At 42.8% G+C, this 19,869-nt stretch overlaps 1 protein-coding gene and 1 long non-coding RNA gene across 4 annotated transcripts in view; one reads left to right on the forward strand and one right to left on the reverse strand.

Moving 5' to 3' along the window:
• Positions 1 to 6,161: 6,161 nt before the first annotated feature.
• On the reverse strand, positions 6,162 to 8,355 carry LOC148119357 (uncharacterized). Its single transcript, XR_015735314.1, has 2 exons — positions 8,046 to 8,355; positions 6,162 to 7,884 (listed from the first exon to the last, which is right to left on the reverse strand). It is a non-coding gene; the product is annotated as an uncharacterized LOC148119357 (long non-coding RNA).
• A 68-nt stretch (positions 8,356 to 8,423) lies between these two features.
• Fnbp1l (formin binding protein 1 like) overlaps positions 8,424 to 19,869 on the forward strand; it is a 77,332-nt gene continuing 65,886 nt past the window's right edge. For 2 of the 3 annotated variants that reach the window (XM_085677760.2, XM_085677761.2), the window contains exon 1: positions 8,427 to 8,647. In XM_085677760.2, the coding sequence (XP_085533886.1) occupies positions 8,624 to 8,647 (24 nt within the window). In that variant the 5' untranslated portion in view covers positions 8,427 to 8,623. Of the gene's footprint in view, positions 8,648 to 19,869 lie in introns of all 3 variants that reach the window. The other variant, XM_085677762.2, reaches the window with a different exon arrangement.

Consider the following 19,869-nt stretch of genomic DNA (forward strand, 5'->3'; position numbering starts at 1 on the left):
GAGCTCCTTGCTGTGCTCCTAGACATTTGTATGCAATTCTGCCCTGATTACACATGACCTAGTGAGCTCAGGAGTATCAGAACACACAGACTATGGATTGGCAGTGGGGGTCAGGGAAGGAGCATGGAGGGGAGGCCTCTATCTGTGCAGCAATGGGAAAGCCATCACTCCATGTGGCTTCTTTGGGGGTCACTCATTCTGTAACTGGTAACTCCCCTTCACGTTTGGTTAGTAAGCCCAATAAACTCGAGGGTTCACAAGTTGGGCTTTGGTGGAATCATACATTGGTCTGTCTTGTCACTGGGGCTTTATAAGGAGAAGTAGGCGTTTGTTTACATTTCCCCAGGGAAAGGATGCTGGCAGCAGGCCACCAGTGTAAAACACCAGCCTGGGAAACCATAGGTAGGGGAACCAGCCGATGAGATGGTTGAACAGGCAGGCCTGAGCTGGGACGGAGGGGCAAAGTCCTTGGCAGCTGCCCATCCTGTGTAATCAGAGAGAGGAGCATGGAATCACAAGTGTTTTTTCCCAGCTTTAAGACTTACTGAAAGACCAGTGATGGCTCAGTGGGCAAAGGTGCTTGCTGCACAAACCTGATGACCTGAGTTTGATCCCTGGAGTCTGAGTAAAGACGGAAGGAGAGAACCAACCACACGAAGTTGTCTTATGACTTCTTACATGCAAGCTATGTCTACCCACACATATTAATACACACATTAATAATAAATAAAATAAAAAATGTGAGAGTTTTTTTTTTCTGTCTTCCATGTTGGGCTTTAGAATAGGTTAGAGTCTGTTATTCTCTTTCCTGCCTGTTCCTCTGTTTTGGAAGGAGCGTGTCTGTCTTGTACTTAGCCCACCGGTTTATTTTAGAATCACATATCATGTTTTGATTTTATATACTCACAGTTGGAGGAGAATCTGCCTCAAAATAAATCACACAGCCTGAACTTGGTGACTCACTAAATCGTACAGTTAGGCTAGGTCACATCTGTTATCCCAGTGTTTAGAAGGCAGAAGCAGAAAGATTGCGAGTTCGAGACTAGCCTGGGCTATATGATGAGTTTTCACCTAAAAAAAAAAAAATGCTAACAGCTCAGTGGCTAGATCGTGTACTCTCCTGTGGAGGACCTGAGTTCTACTCCCAGAACCCAGGATGGGCGGCTCACCCTGCAGAAGCAGAGCACACACACTTCCCTGTCGATACACATAAGTAAATACATAAAAATAAACCTTAAAAGCAACAACAGCCAACAGCTGGGATACAGCTCAAAGGCAGAAAGAATGCTTGTCTAATAAGGCATAAGGTAGTGGTTCTCAATCTGTGGGTCATGACCTGTTTGGAGGAGTCAAACAACCTTTTTACAGGGGTCACCTGTTGGGGACTGTGAACTCTCAGACCCTGAATTTCTTGTAAACAACTTGTTTTCCTATGCTTGCAGCTGCTCTGAGCAAACAACTTGTTTTCCTGTGCTTGCAGCTGCTCTGAGCAACGAGACAGGGGAGTGGTTTCTGGTGGGCTTGCAGCTGACAGTTGGAGAGTGGCCATTAGTCAAGGAGATACTATATAAGCTGCCCTGGCACACATCAAAGTTGGCATTCTTGATTCAAGTTGGCATTCGTGGCATTCTTGATTCAAGGGGGCACTCTTGGTGTTCTTGTTTCAAGAGTGACCTGTGTCCCTGTGTGTGTGTGTGTGTGTGTGTGTGTGTGTGTGTGTGTGTGTGTGTTTCAATCTCCAGCCCCTTGCTCGGCCCGCGAACCATACCGTAGTGCATAGAGCAGCCATTGCATTACAGTCACCTAAGACCATTGGAAAACACAGATACATGATGATTCATAAGAGCAGTAATGGAAGAAATTTTATGGTTGAGGATCACCACAACATGAAGACCTGTATCAAAGTCTGGAATCATTCTGAAGGCTGAAAACCACTGGCATAAGGCCTTGAATTTGATCTCTAGCAACTGGGGGGAAATCAAACTTTGATTCTCATGTCTGATTTAGATGACACTAATTAAGGACTTTGGAGTTGATACTGGAATTAATCCAGACTTTGGCGCCTATTGAGGCAGAGCGATTGTATTTTCTATGTAAGGAGAACATAATTTGGGAGACCTGAATGCTATTGTTTGAATATGTTCTTCAATATTCCCATATTAGAAACTTAATTCCAAGACAGGTATCATTGTTCATGCCTGTAATTCCAGCACTCAAAGGCTGATACGTGAGTTTGGAGTCAAGAGTTTAGAGCCGTCCTGGTTTACATAGTGAGTTCCAGGTCACCCTGGGTCACAGAGTGAGACCTTATATCACAACAAAGTAAAAGAAGAAAGAAAGAAAATAAACCCTAGTGTAATAGTGTTGTTTTGAGACAGTGTTTCATGTAGCCCAGGCTGGCTTTAAGCTACTTAACTTAGCATGACCTTGAACCCTGATCCTCCTGCCTCTACCTCGCACAAGTAGAACTGCAGGTGGATGCAACAATATCCAACTCTAACCGGGTTCTCTAAAAATAACACAGAGAACTATGTGTTGTTTTTGCTAGTTGATATTCATATCTTAAAATTTGTCAACACAGATAAGCTTCAAACAAACCAACAAGTAGGAGGAACCATAGGAGTAGTTTAATTATTTAACAAGTGAAGGGCTGAGGAGAAGGCTCAGTGGCTCTACTGGTCTTATAGAGGTCCCTAGTTCAGTTCCCAGCACCCACATAGAGGCTCACAACTGCCTATGACTCCAGTTTCAGGCAATTGGATGCCCTCTTCTGGCCTCCAAAAGGTGCTTCACACAGTGCATATACATACATGCACTCATACATATTACATAATATAAATTTTAAAATAATCATTCAACTTGTAACGGTTTTAAACTAGTTTAAGAAACTAAAATAAATATCCAAAGAAAGCTGTAATATTTATTCTGTTGCTTTTAAGAGAACTTGGCTAAATATTTAACTTTTAAATTTTTCTAAAAGTTATTTATTTTGTTTTATGTGTATTAATATTTTAATGTAAGTGTGTACATGCCTGGTGCCCATAGACACCAGAAGACATCTGGTCTCTTGGAATTAGACTTATAAGTGCTGTAAGATGCCATGTGGGTTCTAGGAACTGAGCCCACTTCACCGGCAAGAGCAGTTAGTGCTCTTAATCACCAAGTCATCTCTCCAGTCCGGTACTGAATTGTTTTTAAAACTGGACAAAAATGAAAGACAACTTACCAAATATGTGTAGAAGCAAGTCACCTCTTTACACTTAATTCATTTGATTTGTATAGCTCTTTTCTTTGTTGGAGATAATGTCTTCCTATATCACTTTGGCTAGCCCGGAACTTCTGTGTAGAACAGGCTGGCCTTGAACTTGCGATGATCCTCTTGCCTCTGCCTCCTGAGTGCGGGATTGCAGGTGTGCATCACCATATTCAGCAGATACATTTTTTTCTTCTTGCAAAGTTTCATTAGAACTATTACAGGAGACTGTTTAACTGTATTTAATAATGGAAAGTGGAATTCCCCGAAGGCATAGACCAGTCCTTCTGTGCACCTTGCTCTCTTTCTTCCTGTTTTTCTCTTTTCTCTAGGGAGCCACCTTAAACTATGCCCTTGAAGTTTGGATTTCTTCCAGTTCTCAACGGTACAGAAAGGAGTGACAACTGTTAACTAGTTACTGCATTCCATCCTTGGCTGGCGTGGTACTGAGGTGCTAGTAGCAATTCTTCTCCTTGTGCGGGCTTCATTTGAAGGTTAAGATAGCTTTTGCCGTTCTTCCTCATCACATTTAGCTTGATCTTCTGGTCTACTGACTTAACCAATCATTTCATTTGTGGACACTGCCTCTGTAGGCTTTTTTTCATTTGTTGACTATCTCCGGTAGCCCAGACGGCACTCAAACTCCCAGGTAGCTGACGATGGCCTTGAACTTCTGATGGTCCTGCCTCTACTTTCTGAGGGGGGAACTTACAGGTGTGTCCCACCACGCACATTTTAAAGTTTTCATTTCTAAAACACAGCCCTAATGAAAATATTAAGATATTTCTAATGAGAGAAAGTTAATTGCTACTTGTGCTATCTATACTTTGGGTGGTAGAAGCTGTGCATGGTTGGTAATCACAGAGAGGACACTGGTACATACATGCCAAAGGAAAGTAAGTTGAATGAGGCTTTGTTTCTTCCTGGCAGCCAAGGGTTTGGAGCTTGGTGTGTTTGGATTAGTGAATTAATACATATTCACAATGCAACCGTGAATAACTGTGCTTTACAGCCTGACTTTTAAAGAAGCCACAATTCACTTGGGGAAACAGAACCTGGAAAGGGTCTGAGATAAACGTTAAGGACATAATGAAATTATAAGAGAATAATTATTTTTGCATCAATTGAAAATAAAAACTTTAAAAGCCTACTCAGTGGGAAAAAAAAGGGGCTTGTGTTTGAGTTAATACGTGATGAAAGGAAAAGCACATCACTTGGTTTATTAAGGACTGGAGTTGGTACAGAAGCCTGAAGGAAAAACAACACCCTCTATCGAAGTGTTTTTCATAGTGGGAAAGAAACAGTGTATCAAGGTGTCGGCATCTCTGCCCTCTAGAGAGCCAGGAGAACCGGGAGTGCAAGCCTGAAATAAAAATGCTCTCTATCAAAGAGTTTTTCATAACAGGAAAGAAACCGTGTATCAAACTACAGTGGTCTATCGGTCCTTCCTACGTAGAGGCAGGAGGACCAGGAGTTCAAGGCAGCCTGGTCTACGTTAGCTATGTGGCTGTTGGAGGTCATCCTGGCCTATGAGACCCTGTTTTTTTTAAAAAATAAAGGATGCAGTGTAAAATTGGTTAGAATTGTGAAAGAGCATGAATGGATCTAGAAAACACCATATTGAGTGAGATAATCCGGATCCAGAAAGACAAATATCATATGCACTCATTTGTAAGTGACTTTTAGACATAAAGCAAAAAATAAATAAATAAACATAAAGTAAAATTTAAAAAAAAACAGCCTGCAATTCACAATCCCAGAGGACCTAGACAACGAGGACCCTAAGAGAGACACACATAAATCTAATCTACATGAGAAGTAGAAAAAGACAACATCTCCTGAGTAAATTGGGAGCATGGGGACCATAGTAGAAGGGGAGCAGAGAAAAACATATAGCTCAATAAAAACAATATAAAAAAAAAAAAGGGTTGCAAAAATTGTGAAAGACTTTTTGTAGTAATGTAAGCATTAACAGTGAAATTACCTGGTTCGAGCTAAAAGGAGAAACAGAACACGCAAACAAACCCGCTTAGGAGTTATATAGGGGTTGTGTGTATAGGCCTGGTGATGGTCGGCATGGGGGGGGGAGAAGGTGTGCAGAGGAGGGTGCTGAGGGCTGAAGGTGGTGCGGTTAGCTTTTAAAGGCTGCCCAGCGCATGCGCACAGGGGAATGATGGGGCTACATCCTACACAGATGACGGAGCTCATGCATGCATGCAAGGGCTCACGCAGCTGCATTATATATAGATGATGCAACCGTGCCACACGTGGGTCAAGTGGGGGGCCATTTGAGATCCCCGGGGCCATTAGGCACTTCTGCCTCAGGGCTTGTCCGTACATGCACGGCCCTATATGGATATAGGGTAGGGTATGTTTTGAATTCTATTATTATTTTTAAAAACAATATACAACACTAGACATATTTATTCTTCTGTTGTAAGAACTTCTTTTTCTTTTTGTGGTGCTGGAGGTCAAATCCCAGATGCTGAACACAACAGACAAGGTTGCAGTGGTTAAAAACAAATATGCTATAGAAGTTGTGGCCCTGAGTTAAGGTGGCTCTTCCTACCTTAAGAAAGGTGGGTTTTCCCACTTCAAATGTTTTAAGTAGGAAAAATTCCATACAGGTGTACCCAGTTGCTTGGGTTTGGTTAATTCCAGGTGTCATCAAATATAGACAAATCTCTACATCACACCAAATCTAGGTGGTTTTTGTTTTCCATGTCTTTTTCAGAAATAAGGATTGAACCCCACGACTTCTTACATGCTGGGCAAGTGCTTTGTCCATGGCCCCAACTCAAAATCTACTCCCATTTGTAAGAAAATGAGTTGTTTTAATGGTGGAGTCATTGTTATGCCCCATCACAGAGTGTCCCCCAAGACCAACTAGGAGACTGAGTCCTGTATGTAAAAGCAAAGAGACTTTATTCTTATTCAAGTTTGCAAACTTGGACTCTCCCTGTGTCCATGGAATTGGACTGATCAGAGAGCCCCGAGCTCAGTTGGGGTTGGGTTTTTATAGTAGCAAAGGCAGGGGGTAAGGGATTTTTAAGGTTCAGGACCCCTGAGGGGCTGACATTTGTCTAGGGGTGTTGTGGTGAAAAGCGATCTGTATGTGTTAGCAGGTGATCCTATCTACAACAGTTGGAACATCAGGAATTTCCTTTGGATGGTGTTTTCCTGGGTGGTCTCAGTTTGTGGTCTTTCTTGGAACCAGGTCTTACCTTAGGGTAAACTACCAAGACTCTATATTGAGCTTGTCACCGATGGACCCTATAGTCATGTTCACAAGTTTTGGGAGATGAAAAATGGCTCAGCTTGGGGTCAAAGTATTTGCTTTATTAGAGAATTGTGTAGTCAGTATAGTTTTAATATGACTAATAACTTATTTTATTTTGTTTTGTTTGGGACAGGGTCCATGCCAGTCCTGAACTCCCCGTGTGGACCGGGTTGGCCTTGAAATCAGCAATCCAACTGCCTCTGCCTCTTAGAGGTGTAATTTGGTTTGCATTACTATCCCTGCATCTTAACTTACATGGCTGAACTTCGGGATGATACATCTTAGCGCTGGAACAGGAGACGAGTCACTTAGAAAGTCCTTTCCACCGCTAATTAGTGTAACCTCTGATTGCTACATAACCTCATGCTATCTAGAGACAGTGAGAGCAGAGATTAGCATTGTTCGAAGACTGAGCTTGAAAGAATTCTGTTTGAACTAGAGAAATACAGAAAAAGCCTGGAAAGTAAGTATTGCTTAGGCAATGTTTGGAAGACAGTCTCTTCTCACCCCCACCCCAGCACACTCTATAACCCCGGTTAGCCTGGACCTCCAGGAGTCCCGCCTTAGCCGCTCAGGAGGCACTAAGATTACCAGGGTGATGACTCACACCGGGCTTCAGAGACTCTCCAAAAGCATTTAAAAACCAGGCTTAGCCTAATTAGAAGAGAGTGTTCCTCTGCTCAGCCTACCTCAGAAAAGGACAGCAGAGAATCTGGTGAGTGGTGGCTACACTGCCCGGAGAGCTCTGGCTGTTTGCCTGGATCTCAGGTGGTGGTGGTGGTGGTGGCGGAGCAGAACTGGGCAAACAGGAAGGCTGGGGCGGAAGAAGCTAGGACACCTGTGCAGGTCCTGGAGGGGAGGAGTTTCAATGCTGACCCGAAGCCTGTTGCGGGGACCTTGAAACTTTCGGTAGTCAGTCGTGACTCACTACTGAGTGCGCTACTAGTTATAGATTGTGTGTGTGTGTGTGTGTGTGTGTGTTTAAAGCAACGAGCAATTAATACTAAAGCATATGTTAGGGAGTTCCTGAGCATACTGTACTCGGTAATTTAGTAGCACCAGCCAAATTTGCTGACTGCCAGTGGAGGCAGGCTGGGAAGTAACTCAGCAGAGAGAAAAAGGAATTGGTGGTCCGCAACCCAGATTCCTATCAGAGGCAAGAGCTGCCTCGGTTTCTGAACAGGGTGTTTGGCACAGTCAGGGGTGACATCGGTTCCCGGAGAGCTCACCAGGCCAGAATCCGGGCAAGCACAGTGGCTCACCTCCAGCAGGTGTCAGCGCGGTTCGCTCTACACCAAGCCTGTCCTTTCACCATGGCAACTTCCCCAGGTGATTACCGGATCGTTTGTCTCTTTAAAAAAGAAAAAAAGCAAAGATTTGTTTCCCCCGAAAGAAAATCCAAAATGCTTTATGAACGTTTGACCTCTACACATTTTTTTGTGATTCCCAAGGACCCCAGGCTGAAGCACCAAAGCCTGGAATGAGAAGTCCCTTAACAAGAAAGATTTTTACCTAAACACACACGCACACACACACAAACGCCCCTCTGCTCGAACGTCTGGACGAGGTTTCTTTGTCAGTGGTCGGCGGGGAACGCTGACGTGTGGGGTCGCCTCGCTTTAAGGGGGGGGGGGTGTCTCAGAGCCAGGCACGGGGCAGCAGGCGCCCTCCTTTCCTCTCCATCTTGGAACAGGGGTCTGAGTGTGGCTTCGGCGACAGCGGCGGCACGAGACGCCACGGAGGGGCCGGGAGCCGCGGGCAGAGCGGCACGCAGAAGAGACCCCGCCGGCCCCCGCGCGCGGAGTGCGGGCCCGCCCCGATCCCAGCGTGCACCGCGGCCCGCCCCCTCCCCGGCCCGCCTCCCCTCGGCCCCGGCCCCCTCCCTCCCTCCCGGCTGCCGGGAGGCGGGGACGCGGCGGCGGCTCGCTCTAGTCGTGGCTCTCTCTCACTCACTGGGGAACCCGGTGGTGGCGGGCGGCACCTTCCGCGGCGGAGCCTCGCTGGCCCGAGCCTGAGGAAGGGGAAAGTCGGGACGAGCGAGCGGACAGCGGGGAGCTAGCCTGCCGGCGCCAGTCGCCTCAGGTTCCGCCATGAGCTGGGGCACCGAGCTGTGGGTGAGTGAGGAGAGCGGGGAGGCGCGCGCCGTCGGCGGCGGGAGCCCGGGGTGGCGGCGGCGCGGGGGGTCCCGCTCCTCTTTGTGTCCATGAGAGTTCCCACCTCCTCGGCGTAGAGGCGACGGGGGGGCGGCTGCCCGTGCTCCCGCCGAAAGGGAACTGGCGGTAGCCCTCGACGGCCGCCGCCGTCCCCTCGCCGCCTCCGCTTGACTTTGCGGACGGGCGGGCGGGAGGGCGCCCGGTCCCGCTCCGCGCCTTTGTACCCGGCGCCCGACGGCGGGGGAGGGGACCATTGTCCCGAAGGAGCGCCGCTCGCTCTCCCCGCGCCGCGCGCCCGGGCGACGCCCCAGCTCCAGGTAGGGGGAGCGGGGCGGCTTTGTTCCGAGCCCGGCCTCGGGCCAGGCAGGCCCAACCCACACGCCCATTTCCCTCTCCCTCTCGCTGCCTCCGTGCTCGGGACCCAGGGCGCCCGCCACTCCGCGCCGGCCAGCGCCGGTTGCAGCCTCTTCGGGCTGGCGGCTCTTGCTTTTTTTGTGTGTGACCGGAATTAGGTAGAGGGCTCGAGGCAGGGACGCGCCGCTTGCCCGCAAGGAGCGTGCGGCTGGCCGATGGCTTGATATCCCCCCCGCCCCCCGCTCGTTCTTTCTTCTCACTTCTCTCTCTTTTTGTCTTTCCTCCGTGCCTTTTTTGGGCGCGGGAGGTTCCAGACAATGCCCAGCGCCTGAGCAAGGTGCGGGCGGGAGGGTAAGAGCTCGGGGAATTCACTCGGGACGCCGCCACCTGAGGGTGGAGGTGTGCAGGGCAGTGATTTCTTCCCAGGTGCGGCCCGGAAGATTGGCGGCTTGGGGGCGCTGTCTCGAGCGCCGCCTGGCCTCTGCCACTCCCCTTTTTATCCCACCTGTGCATATTTTCCGTGCCTTTGTTTGCGAAAATCTCGGGAAAGCTCCTTAGAGAGAGGCGGGTGTGTGTGTGGGGGGAGGAACAAGTTTTGAGTATGTGCCCTGGCTGGGATTCGAAGATCGTTTAATTGGAAGACCGAATGTTTTCTCATTTTCCACGTGTTGTGCATTGGGAATGTTAGAAGTGACACTTGAAAGCCCATCTAGGCACCTCCTTCACCCAGCCCCAGGAATCTTTCTTCTTAACCCGGCACAAGTGTTTGCCCAGTCTGCAGACAACACCACTCCAAGACAGACTACCTCGGGAACCTCTCCGTTCTGATTCTTAGATTGCATTGATTGTTCTAATAATGGGAAGCATCATTTGGAAACGAATCGTGTAACATTAGTTAAGTTTTTTTTTCAGGCATTATTGTTCCTTTCCTATTTGTTCGTATGTTTGTTTGAGACAGTCTCACTATAGCCATGGTTGGCCTGGAACTCGCTATACAGATCAGGCTGCCCTTGAACCCGAGATCCACCTGCCTCTGCCTCCTGATTGCTGGAATTAAAGCTTTTCCCCTTTACTTGTACGTTTTATGATAGATTACAAGGAATGAAAATGAGTATAGTTTTATTTTCCATTTTCAGAATTTATTATTTATCTATTTGCTGCTGGCGATTGGACCCAAGACCTCACACATGCTAGACAAATACATTGCCATCAAACTGTATCTCCAGCCCCTTATATTTTTTTAATAAATCATGAATTTATTTGTGTCATACAATGGGTATATATGGCAAAGAAGCCAGAAGATGGCATCAGATCCAGTGGAGCTTTAGTTACAGACACATATGAGGCTCAAAGTGGATGCTGGGAACCAAACTCAGTCCTCTGCGAGACCAGCAAATGCTGTTATCCATAGAGCCATCTCTCCAGCCACTTATTTTCCATCTTTATTTGTGTTTTTAAAAGAATTATTATGTACACAGTGTTCCTCCATGTATGCCTGCAGGCCAGAAGAGGGCTCCAGATCTCATTACAGATGATTGTGAGTCACCATGTGGTTGCTGGGAATTGAACTCAGCCAGTGCTCTTAACCTCTGAGCCGTCTCTCCAGCCCCTATTTTCCATCTTTATAATTAGAAGATACTTTTTTTTGCATATTCAGATGACCCAAGCACAGAGTAATCTAGAAGGTAACAGAATGCTTTTTTTAAAAAAAAGTACCTATAGGAAGACCATTAAAGAATATCAAATTTAAAGAAATTCTCTTTGTATTCTACTACAGTGTAAGTTTTAAGGAAAAAACAATTCTAGGTGAAACTAAATTTAATTTTAAAGGGTGTTTGTGTGTGTGTAGCACAGGCCAGCCCAGAAATGGTGGTGATCTTCCTTCCTTAACCTGACTGAGAGTACTGGGATTACAGGTGTGAGCCACCTTACCAGGATCAAAGTTATTTAAAAGTTAAGAATATGCTACATTCAGAAATAATTCCAGTCCTCCAATATACTAATTTATTTGCATAAACACTTAGATAATTTCTTGGTAATTTGTAAAGATAAACAGAGTGATGGGAATTTAGGTTCAAATTAAAAATATTTTAAATAGTACTCGGAAATTTTAGAAAAATATTATTAATTTTTCCATTAAACTTGAATAAGCTGTTTTGGTAGTTTGAGGACTTGAGGGGAACATTTATTATAAATTAATAATGTAGACTCTCCTATTATCAACTTAGTTTTTAAACCTTAAATAGAACTTGGTATAAGGAATTGTGATTAGGAATGGACTAACCATAAAACTTTATTGGACTTTGTTTTCAGTTTTTTAAAAAAATATTTGTTTTGTGTGTGTGTGTGTGTGCGCGCGCATGCGCGCCTAAGGAGGCCAGAAGAGGATGTCTTATTCTTTGAAGCTGGAGTTCCTGGTGCTTGTGAGTTGTCTAATGGATAATGGAGAAGCAGTATGTGCTTTTAACTGTCGAGCCAAGTTTGCAGTCTTAACGAGGATCGTGTGCTTTCCAGTGGGTTGCAATAGAGTACAAACACCTATAATGGCTATTGTCACAGAGAGTTTGATTTGGGGAAATTTTCATCAAAATTTAAATATAGAAAATAGTTGCCACATTTCATCTTTAGGATTGTATTACTATCACAAAAGCTTAATTATCAAAAACTCATTGTTACATACAAATTTGATGATATGCAGTTACATCCTCAAATTTAGATCTTTTGTTACATAAATGGTGGCTCTTGCTGTCCTTTGTGTGTGTGTGTGTTTACATATGTGAGTATGCATGTATGTGGAAGACAGAGGTCAAACTTGGGTGTTTTTGAGGAGCCATTCATCTTGGGTTTTTTTGTAACAGGATTTCTCCTTGACTTTGAGCTCACAGATTGGGTGAGCCTGGTTGCCAGGAAGCTAGCTCCAGGAGCACCCTTGTTTTCTGGTTCCTCAGTGTTGGGGCTACTTCTTGGCATGCATACATTTTTTTATTTATTTACCTTTTATTTAACCTTGTTCTGGGCATTGGATTCAAGTGTTTGTACTTGCAAGGCCACTTTATCAACCCTGCCATCTCCACAGTCCTACTTTTTTTTTTTACACCTTTAATTCTTCCTTCTTTCACATGGTCTCACTATGCAGCCCAGACTGGCCTTTAATTCCTGATCCTTTTGCTTCAGGCTCCAGTGTGCTGGGAATACAGGTGCACCCTACCGTAGCTAGTTTTAATGCTGCCTAAAGTCTCATAAAAGTATTCTGTAGAATATTTGTAGCACCGGGTTGCAAAACTAACAGTAACTTGCTAAGTGGATTGGGTCAGGCTTTGGTTGTGTAGTTTTTAAAGTCTTACGCATCAGTGTATTTGTGCTGTGCTTTAAGAGAATTCTAGTTTTAAGTGAGTATTTAAGTGAGGTAGTGACTAGGGTCACAGCCTGCATTGTCTTTTCTAGTATGCATGATACATGGGGACATCTTGGATACTCATTATTATGTTGAATTTGCCATACAAAGAATAGAGGATCATATCTAAATATGAATCAGTGATTTCACAAAGTACAGATTAGCATATATATACACACACACACACATGCTGTGTGTGTGTGTGTGTGTGTGTGTGACAGAAATAGACTGGATTATACCCCAATTATATGGTTTATTAAAATTTTACTACCTGGGCCTGGGAAGATTACTTACAAGGTAAAGCACTTGTTTGTTCAAGTGTGAGGACTGGAGTTCTGATCCCCAAGAATCCTTGCAAAAGTCAGACACCCTGAAATCCCAGTACTCAGGGCAGTGACAGGACCCCAGAGAAAGATGGCTAGATAGACTAGCCAGAGTTGGCCAACCCCAGATTCAGCGAGAGACCATGCCTCAGTAAATAAAACTGAGCTGCCCTATATTTCAGTCCAGGCCATATAGTAACCTACTAAAAAGATGTGAGAAAGACTGATGTTGGGTCAAACAGATTTAATTTTGTCTTCTTCTGGTGTATACATATACTAAAAGAATCTGGCTTTGTGGACATATACTAAAAGAATCAATTAGAAAAATGAGTCTCTAGTAGCTTATGTGACTTAAGACTATTATTTTATAGTCTTAGTATATATTTTATATGTGTGTGTGTGTGTGTGTGTGTGGTGTGTTTGTGTGCTTGTCTACACATGTGTCTATGCACCGGGATGTGTGCCTGGGTTCCTTGGAGGCCAGAAGAGGGCATTGGAGTCCCTGGAACACTGTTTAGGTGCTGGGAATTGAACCTGGGTCCCTTGGAAGAGCAGCCAGTGTTCTTAACCATTGAGCCCTGTCTCTCCAGCCCTGACTTAAGACTTTAGAAGTGACCCTTCTAAATGAGTAGACAATATTAAAATGATGTGTAGGCCCAATAGACTGTAGACTGTATGAGTAAACAATAGCAGCTGAAGGTTAAAACTATTAAGAAAAACATTACTCCGTTCATTGTCCAGAAAACTGTAGAAAGATTGTGGCACTTCGCCTGGGTTTTGAATCTTGAGGGAAGAATTCTCATGTGTGAATTCTCAAGTTCTAAAGGGCAGAGATCACACCTTATTCATTGTTCTTTGATTGTGTGCTTCATTACTGTTTCTTCAGTTATCAGCATGCTTCTTGGCATAGAGCCTCGCATTGGTAGGAACTTGAATAAATGTTTTCTGGCCTGACTTGATTATAGAGGTTAGATTTGACTTGGGGTAAATGTAAGATACGTGAAAGTGGTGAGTTGTAGACAGGGACCAGGCAGAGGTTGGTTGGGCTGACTGCTTGATTCAGGAACTTGGTATTTGTGTGTCTGTGCACGTGCAGCTATGCATTAGCATATAATTAGCCCAATTTTTGGAGCATTTAAAAATCCACAGAAGGACATATTAATTTGCCTTATTAGAAGGGATCACTTCGTCCCCAATTCTTTGGTGAAAGGAAGAGGTATTGCTTTAGGTTTTATTTATTGAAATTTTTTGATTTATTTTTATATTATATGTGTGACTGTTTTGCTTACATGTATGTCTTTGCACCATGTGTGTGCCTGTGTGCTGTTGGAGACCAGAAGAAGGTATTGAATTCCCTGAAACTGGAGTTACAGGAGTTTAAAAAAAAAATATTTGTGAGCTGCCTTGTCTAAGAATTGAACATTGGTCTTCTGGAAAAGCAGCCAGTGCTCTTACTGCTGAACATGTCTCTAGCCCTTTAGGTTTTAGAAGATAAAAATTGCATCTACTTCATCACTCCCATGAAAGTTTATCAGTATGTTACTGATTCTGAAACCTGCTGTAACTTTTTAATATGTACTATGACCACAACTTGTTAATGCTATTATCTCTTCCTCTCTCCCCTCATCTGCCATTTAGTATTTTTACTTCCATATTTAGTTACCAGAGCTGTTTCTGGAGGTGAGACTCTTCAATAGGAAAAGGCAATGACTTTGATTGTGCTACTTTACTTTGCTCTATTAAGAGTTTTGTGAGCTGATTTATGTACTAAAAGTGTGTGTGTAAGTTAATAAACTTGTTTATGAGTGAGACACCATTCTTTAGTGATAGAATGATAAACGCTTTATGTTGCAAATTGTGCTTTGAAAACAGTCTATTGGGCCTACACATCATTTTAATACTGTCATTCATGCTTTTCAACATTTTCTTTTGTTCCTAAAATAACATTCTGGTAAAATTTGTGATCGCTTTTGCATAATTTCTACTGACTAGTTTATTGAAACCTTTATAGTATAAAGGGATGCTATTAGGCATCATAAGATGATGTATGATTGCTTTGTTAATGTGGCATTCAGCATTTAGGAGTTGTATGAAGAGCTGTTGAGAAAGGCACAGTGAGAAAGGGTTTATATATCCCCCTGAATCCAAATTAATATTAACATGTAGGGTTTAGGAGCAATTTTTCCTTGTGTTTTATTTGCTTGTTTGAGACATGATCTTGTACCCAAGATGACCTCAAATTCTCTATTGTAGCTGAGGCTTACTTGAATTCTAAGTCCTCCAGCTCCCAGGTGCTGGAATTATAGGTGTTCACCGTTCCGCTTGACTTCTCTTTAATTTCTTGAGAGAACACTAATCAGCAGTCTTTAAAATACCTGATGAGGGGGCTGGAGATGTGGCTCCATGGCAGAGAGTATTTGCCTAGTAGCTTGGGTTTGATTTATAGCTCTTGGTGTGAAAATCTGTAAATGCTTATCATAATTTAAAAAGCACACATTTATTGTAAGATATCCCCATTTCTAGCACATTAGAATTTTATTTAGGGTTGTACCTATTTTGTTTCCTCTTTTCTAGACAAACAGCTGCTGGTGTATAGTAAGCACTGAGATACTTCTTGACTTGAAGGAATTCAATGGGTTGCTGTAACTTTGTAATTAAATTAAGCTTTGGATACTACGGTAGTTTTTATGCCCTGGTTGTGTAATTTGTTGGCCTTCCCTGGGTTCTTCATCATTATAGTTAGCCATCTGTGGTTTGAAAATGTTTAAAAAAGATTGTGTCTGTATGGAGCACTAAAAACCACTACCTCAAAACTCTCCTCAGTTTATTATTCCCTAAACCATGTAGTGTAACAGCTGTTTGCATAGCATTTTTTCTGTTGTATTAGTTTTCATTAGTAATCTAGAGATGTTTTAAAGTCTGTGAGAAAATTTTCAGGTTGTGTGCTCAGGTTGTACCAGATACGGTTCCATGTTGTAGAAGGAACTTAGGCACTCATAGATTGTTCTTTCTGTGGGTAGTACTAAATTCAGTCCCCTATGGATTCTGAGGTCTCCCTGTTATATCTATTTTAGACTTAGGATTCTTTTCATAACTTGGAAATAAAACCAGCTGTATCTTTTCCTATGAAAATGTTCTCCATTTATTTAGATCTGGGAGTCTTGTTTCCTGATTATTTGAGTACAGTTGATTATCTTTAATAGCGTACTTCTGGACTGTTCAGATTCTAAATGGTAGTACTCTGAGCACCCAGTTTTTTGTTCCTTGTTTCTATAATTAATTGGTGTTAACCTGTAGCATGGTCAAATATGAGTTGGCTTAATGAATTGGGAAAACAAAGGATTAATTTTCATATTACTGCTATCACATACCATGTCCTCCTGTTCTCTTCCATCTTGACACGAGATCTATGAGAACTGTCCATCTGTGGTTAGTTACTCATGTAGGACTTTGATTTTCTTTGCTATGTTTACGTCACTGTCATTCTGGGACCACTTTAAACCAAGTTTAAGATTTTGGAATTCACTTGGTGTTGTTGTTGGGTTTGCTTTCTCATCTCCTATCTCTTGTTATTTTACTAAAACAAAGATCTAATGTTTCAAAATTATCAAACTTCCTAGAGCAGAGGTCGCTGTTAGGCCTTTATTCATTCTGAATGTTCATTTCTATTTTACTTATGGCCTTGTAACTTCATACTATTTTGTTTTTAGTGACTTTTCTTTGTCCTCTGACAAAAAAGTACACAGCAGAATCAATTTAAGGGTTTTGGCTGATTCATAGGTTCCAGTCCATGGGAGGGAGGACATAGTGACTGAGGCAACTCTTGTCAGTGGTGCTGGAAGATTATGGTATATATGGTTTGTTTTATGTCTCTGACTCAGTAAGCAGTTCCCTGGAAATTGGGGGAAGGGTATAATCCTTCAAGACCTGCCTCTGAGTGACCCACTTCCTCCAGCTAGACACCACTCCTCATGGTTTCCACTACTTCTCAAAACAGTACCGCCAACTGGGGACCGAGTTTTCAAATACATGAACCTGTGTTCATATTTAGACCACATTGCCTTGACTTGTCTTTGTTGCTTTAGCTTATTGGAATGCTTTTTATCCAGGTTTTAATCTAGACTATCCAGTGGAATAGTGATGCTGATCTCCATGAGTTAGTTTGACCTTAATATAAGAGCTAATTTATTGTATATTTTGCTTTTTGAATGTTCTTTTATTTTTATTTTGGATACAAGATCTTATGTAACATAGGCTGGCCTCAAACTTGCTACACAGCAAAGATTGGCCTTGCTGTCATCCTCCTGCTCTCTACTTCCTGATAATGAGATTATGTCATCCACCCCTACACTTGGTTTGTAGAGTGCTGTCGACTAAAGCCAGGATTTTGTATTCTAGGTCAATGTTCTACCAACTGAGCCACTTCCCCAGTTCTGAATGCACTTCTTTAATTGTTGGTCTGTATCTTGGAGGATATTTCTAGCACTTCATTGTCTAGATCAGTGTTCTCAACCTTCCTAATGCTGTGATCCTTTAATATAGTTGTGGTTATCTCCAACCATAAAATTATTCTTACTGCTTCATAATTGTAATTTTGCTACTGTTATGAATTGCAGTATAAATATTTGTTTTCTGATGGTCTTAGGCAACCCCTGTGAAAGGGTCATTTGACTCCCAAAGGAGTTGAGAACTGCTGGTCTAGATCAAAGATAGCTTTTTGTTTTGCTTTTTTTTTTTTGAGAAAACCTTACTAGACCCTTAACTTCTTACCATAACCACTAGTCCCCTCAAAATCCCCATAACCCTAAATCCAAGAAAGCCAAATGGATTAAAGACCTAAATGGAAGACCTGAAACAATAAAACTAGAAGAAAACAAAGACAGCTTCATGACATCACTCTTGGCAAAGTTTTTTTTTTTCCAATATAACCCCGCAAGTGTTGGTAGCAAAGGAAAAAAATAGTCACAAACAGGGTTTCGTTAAACTGAAAAGCATTTACACAGCAAAGGAAAAGAATGTCTGGAATGGGGGATTATTTTTTGTAAGATGTGTCTGATAAGGGATATAGTGTCAAGTAACCTGATCTTAGGAACAGGCAAATGGGTCTGTGGAAATGACTCAAGGAGCGGAGTGTGCACTGAGGACTCAAATTTGAGTCTTATCTTGTAAAGTGTGTTATCTGAAGTCTAGGTGCTCGGACGCAGAGAGGAGAGTCCCTGAGTGTGCACGAGACAGAGAATGTGGTGTATGCAGTAGTGAGAATAGTGACAAACAGAGACCCTGTTTCATAGTAGAAGGCAAGAACCCCACTTGAGATTGTCTCCTGACCTCCGTATGTATGCCCACACCTACATGCACACATAAGTGCATGCAGCCCTGAATAAATATTACTGAAAAGACCAACAAGTATATGGAAAAATATTCAGTGTCAGTACTCTAAGGAGAATGCAGACTGAAATCACTGTGAGATACTACCTCATATCTCATTAAAAATGGTTTTTAACAAATGGTGAAAAATAAGTGTTGGTGAACATGTAAGAAAGAGAACTCTTGTATACTTTTGGTGGGAAAAGTATGGGAGTTCCTACAAAATTTTGAACTAGACTTTAATGATCCAAAAATCTCACTCTTGGGTAAAGCATATGATGAGAGTATTTGAAGAGATGAATGTATTCTGTGTTAATTGCAGTGTTATTTATAATAGCCAAACTATAGTTGGATGGTTGTTTCCCTCCCCCAAATTCTAGTTGAAAGAAACAAGTCTTTTAACACAATAGTATTTAGAGGTGGGATCTTTAGGAGATGATTAAGCCATGAGGAAAGAGTGGGGTTGGAGCCCTTAAGAAGGACATGTGATGGTACAACATAAGGGGCAGTCTTGGAAGTGGAGAACAGTTTCAGCAGGCCCCAGAACTGTAAGAGTCAATTCTGTTTTTGTTTTAGATATATTTTATTATTTCATGTATATGAGTGTTTTATTTTGTATGTATGTGTGTACCTGGTGCTTGCGGAGATCAGAAGAGAGCATCAGATGCCCTGGGACTGGAGTCACCTGTAGGTGCTGGAAATTGAACCTGGGTTGTCTGCAGAGCAACAAGTGTTCTTAACCACTGAGCCATCTCTAGCCCTCAAGTTTATTCTTAATTTAAATTCTTCAGTCTGCACACCTGCTGTTTACCTATAGCCCCTACACTTAGACACGAATACATGTGTGTATAAGACATGAGTACCTGTGTACTCCCTTTCCCTCCCTGCTTTCCTTTCCCTTCCTCCCTCCTTTCTTCCCTTCTGTCCCTCTCTCTCTTCTGCTCCCTCACAAACTCCATGTGCTTTATCTGTTTATTGCCTTCCCTATCAGTGGCCTGTTTAATATGCTTTTTTTTTTTGTCGTGCCAGAAGGAAAGCTGATATTCATTAAAAGTCAGTTCTGTATTTTCTCCTCTTCTGCTACCTACAGCCTTAGGAAACCATTCAGCTTGTTTTGTAGATTTATCTATTATGGACATTTCATATAAACAGTCACAGAATATGTAGTTACTGCTGATGGGTCATGTTTCAGTCAGCATAATGATTTCAAAGGTTATCCACGTTGTAACGTTTATCAGTAAGTGTTTTATTCTTTTTAATCAAATAATATTCCATTGTATACACTGCACATCTTATTAATCCATTGAACATTTGGGTCGTCTCTACTGTTTTCTGTTTCATCTACCTTAATTTTTTTTACACTAACTTTTTTTCAGGAGGGGAGGAGACACAGGTCAGTTCGTTCTCTCCTTTCACCATGTGGGTTCTGGGTATTGAACTCAGATCATCAGGCTTAGTGGCAAGTGCCCTTACCTGCTGACTCATCTCACTGGCCTTCATCTGCTTTTTTAAAAAATGGTTCTAGTTTAAGATTATTGTTATTTTTAATAATCTGTATATAGGAGTACAGGTGCCCACAGAGGTCAGAGAGGATGTCAGAGTTGCTGGAGTTGCTGGTTGTGAGCCGCTCAGTGTGGATGCTATGAACTGAAACTAGAGTCCTCTGAAAGAGCAGCCAGTATGCATTTTTTTGAGCCTTTTCGCCAGCCCTTCACCTGTTTTTCTTTGATTATAGCCGTAGCTAT

This window comes from Myodes glareolus, chromosome 17 (genome assembly GCF_982192425.1).
Source record: "Myodes glareolus chromosome 17, mMyoGla1.1, whole genome shotgun sequence".
NCBI classification, from domain to species: Eukaryota; Metazoa; Chordata; class Mammalia; order Rodentia; family Cricetidae; genus Myodes; species Myodes glareolus.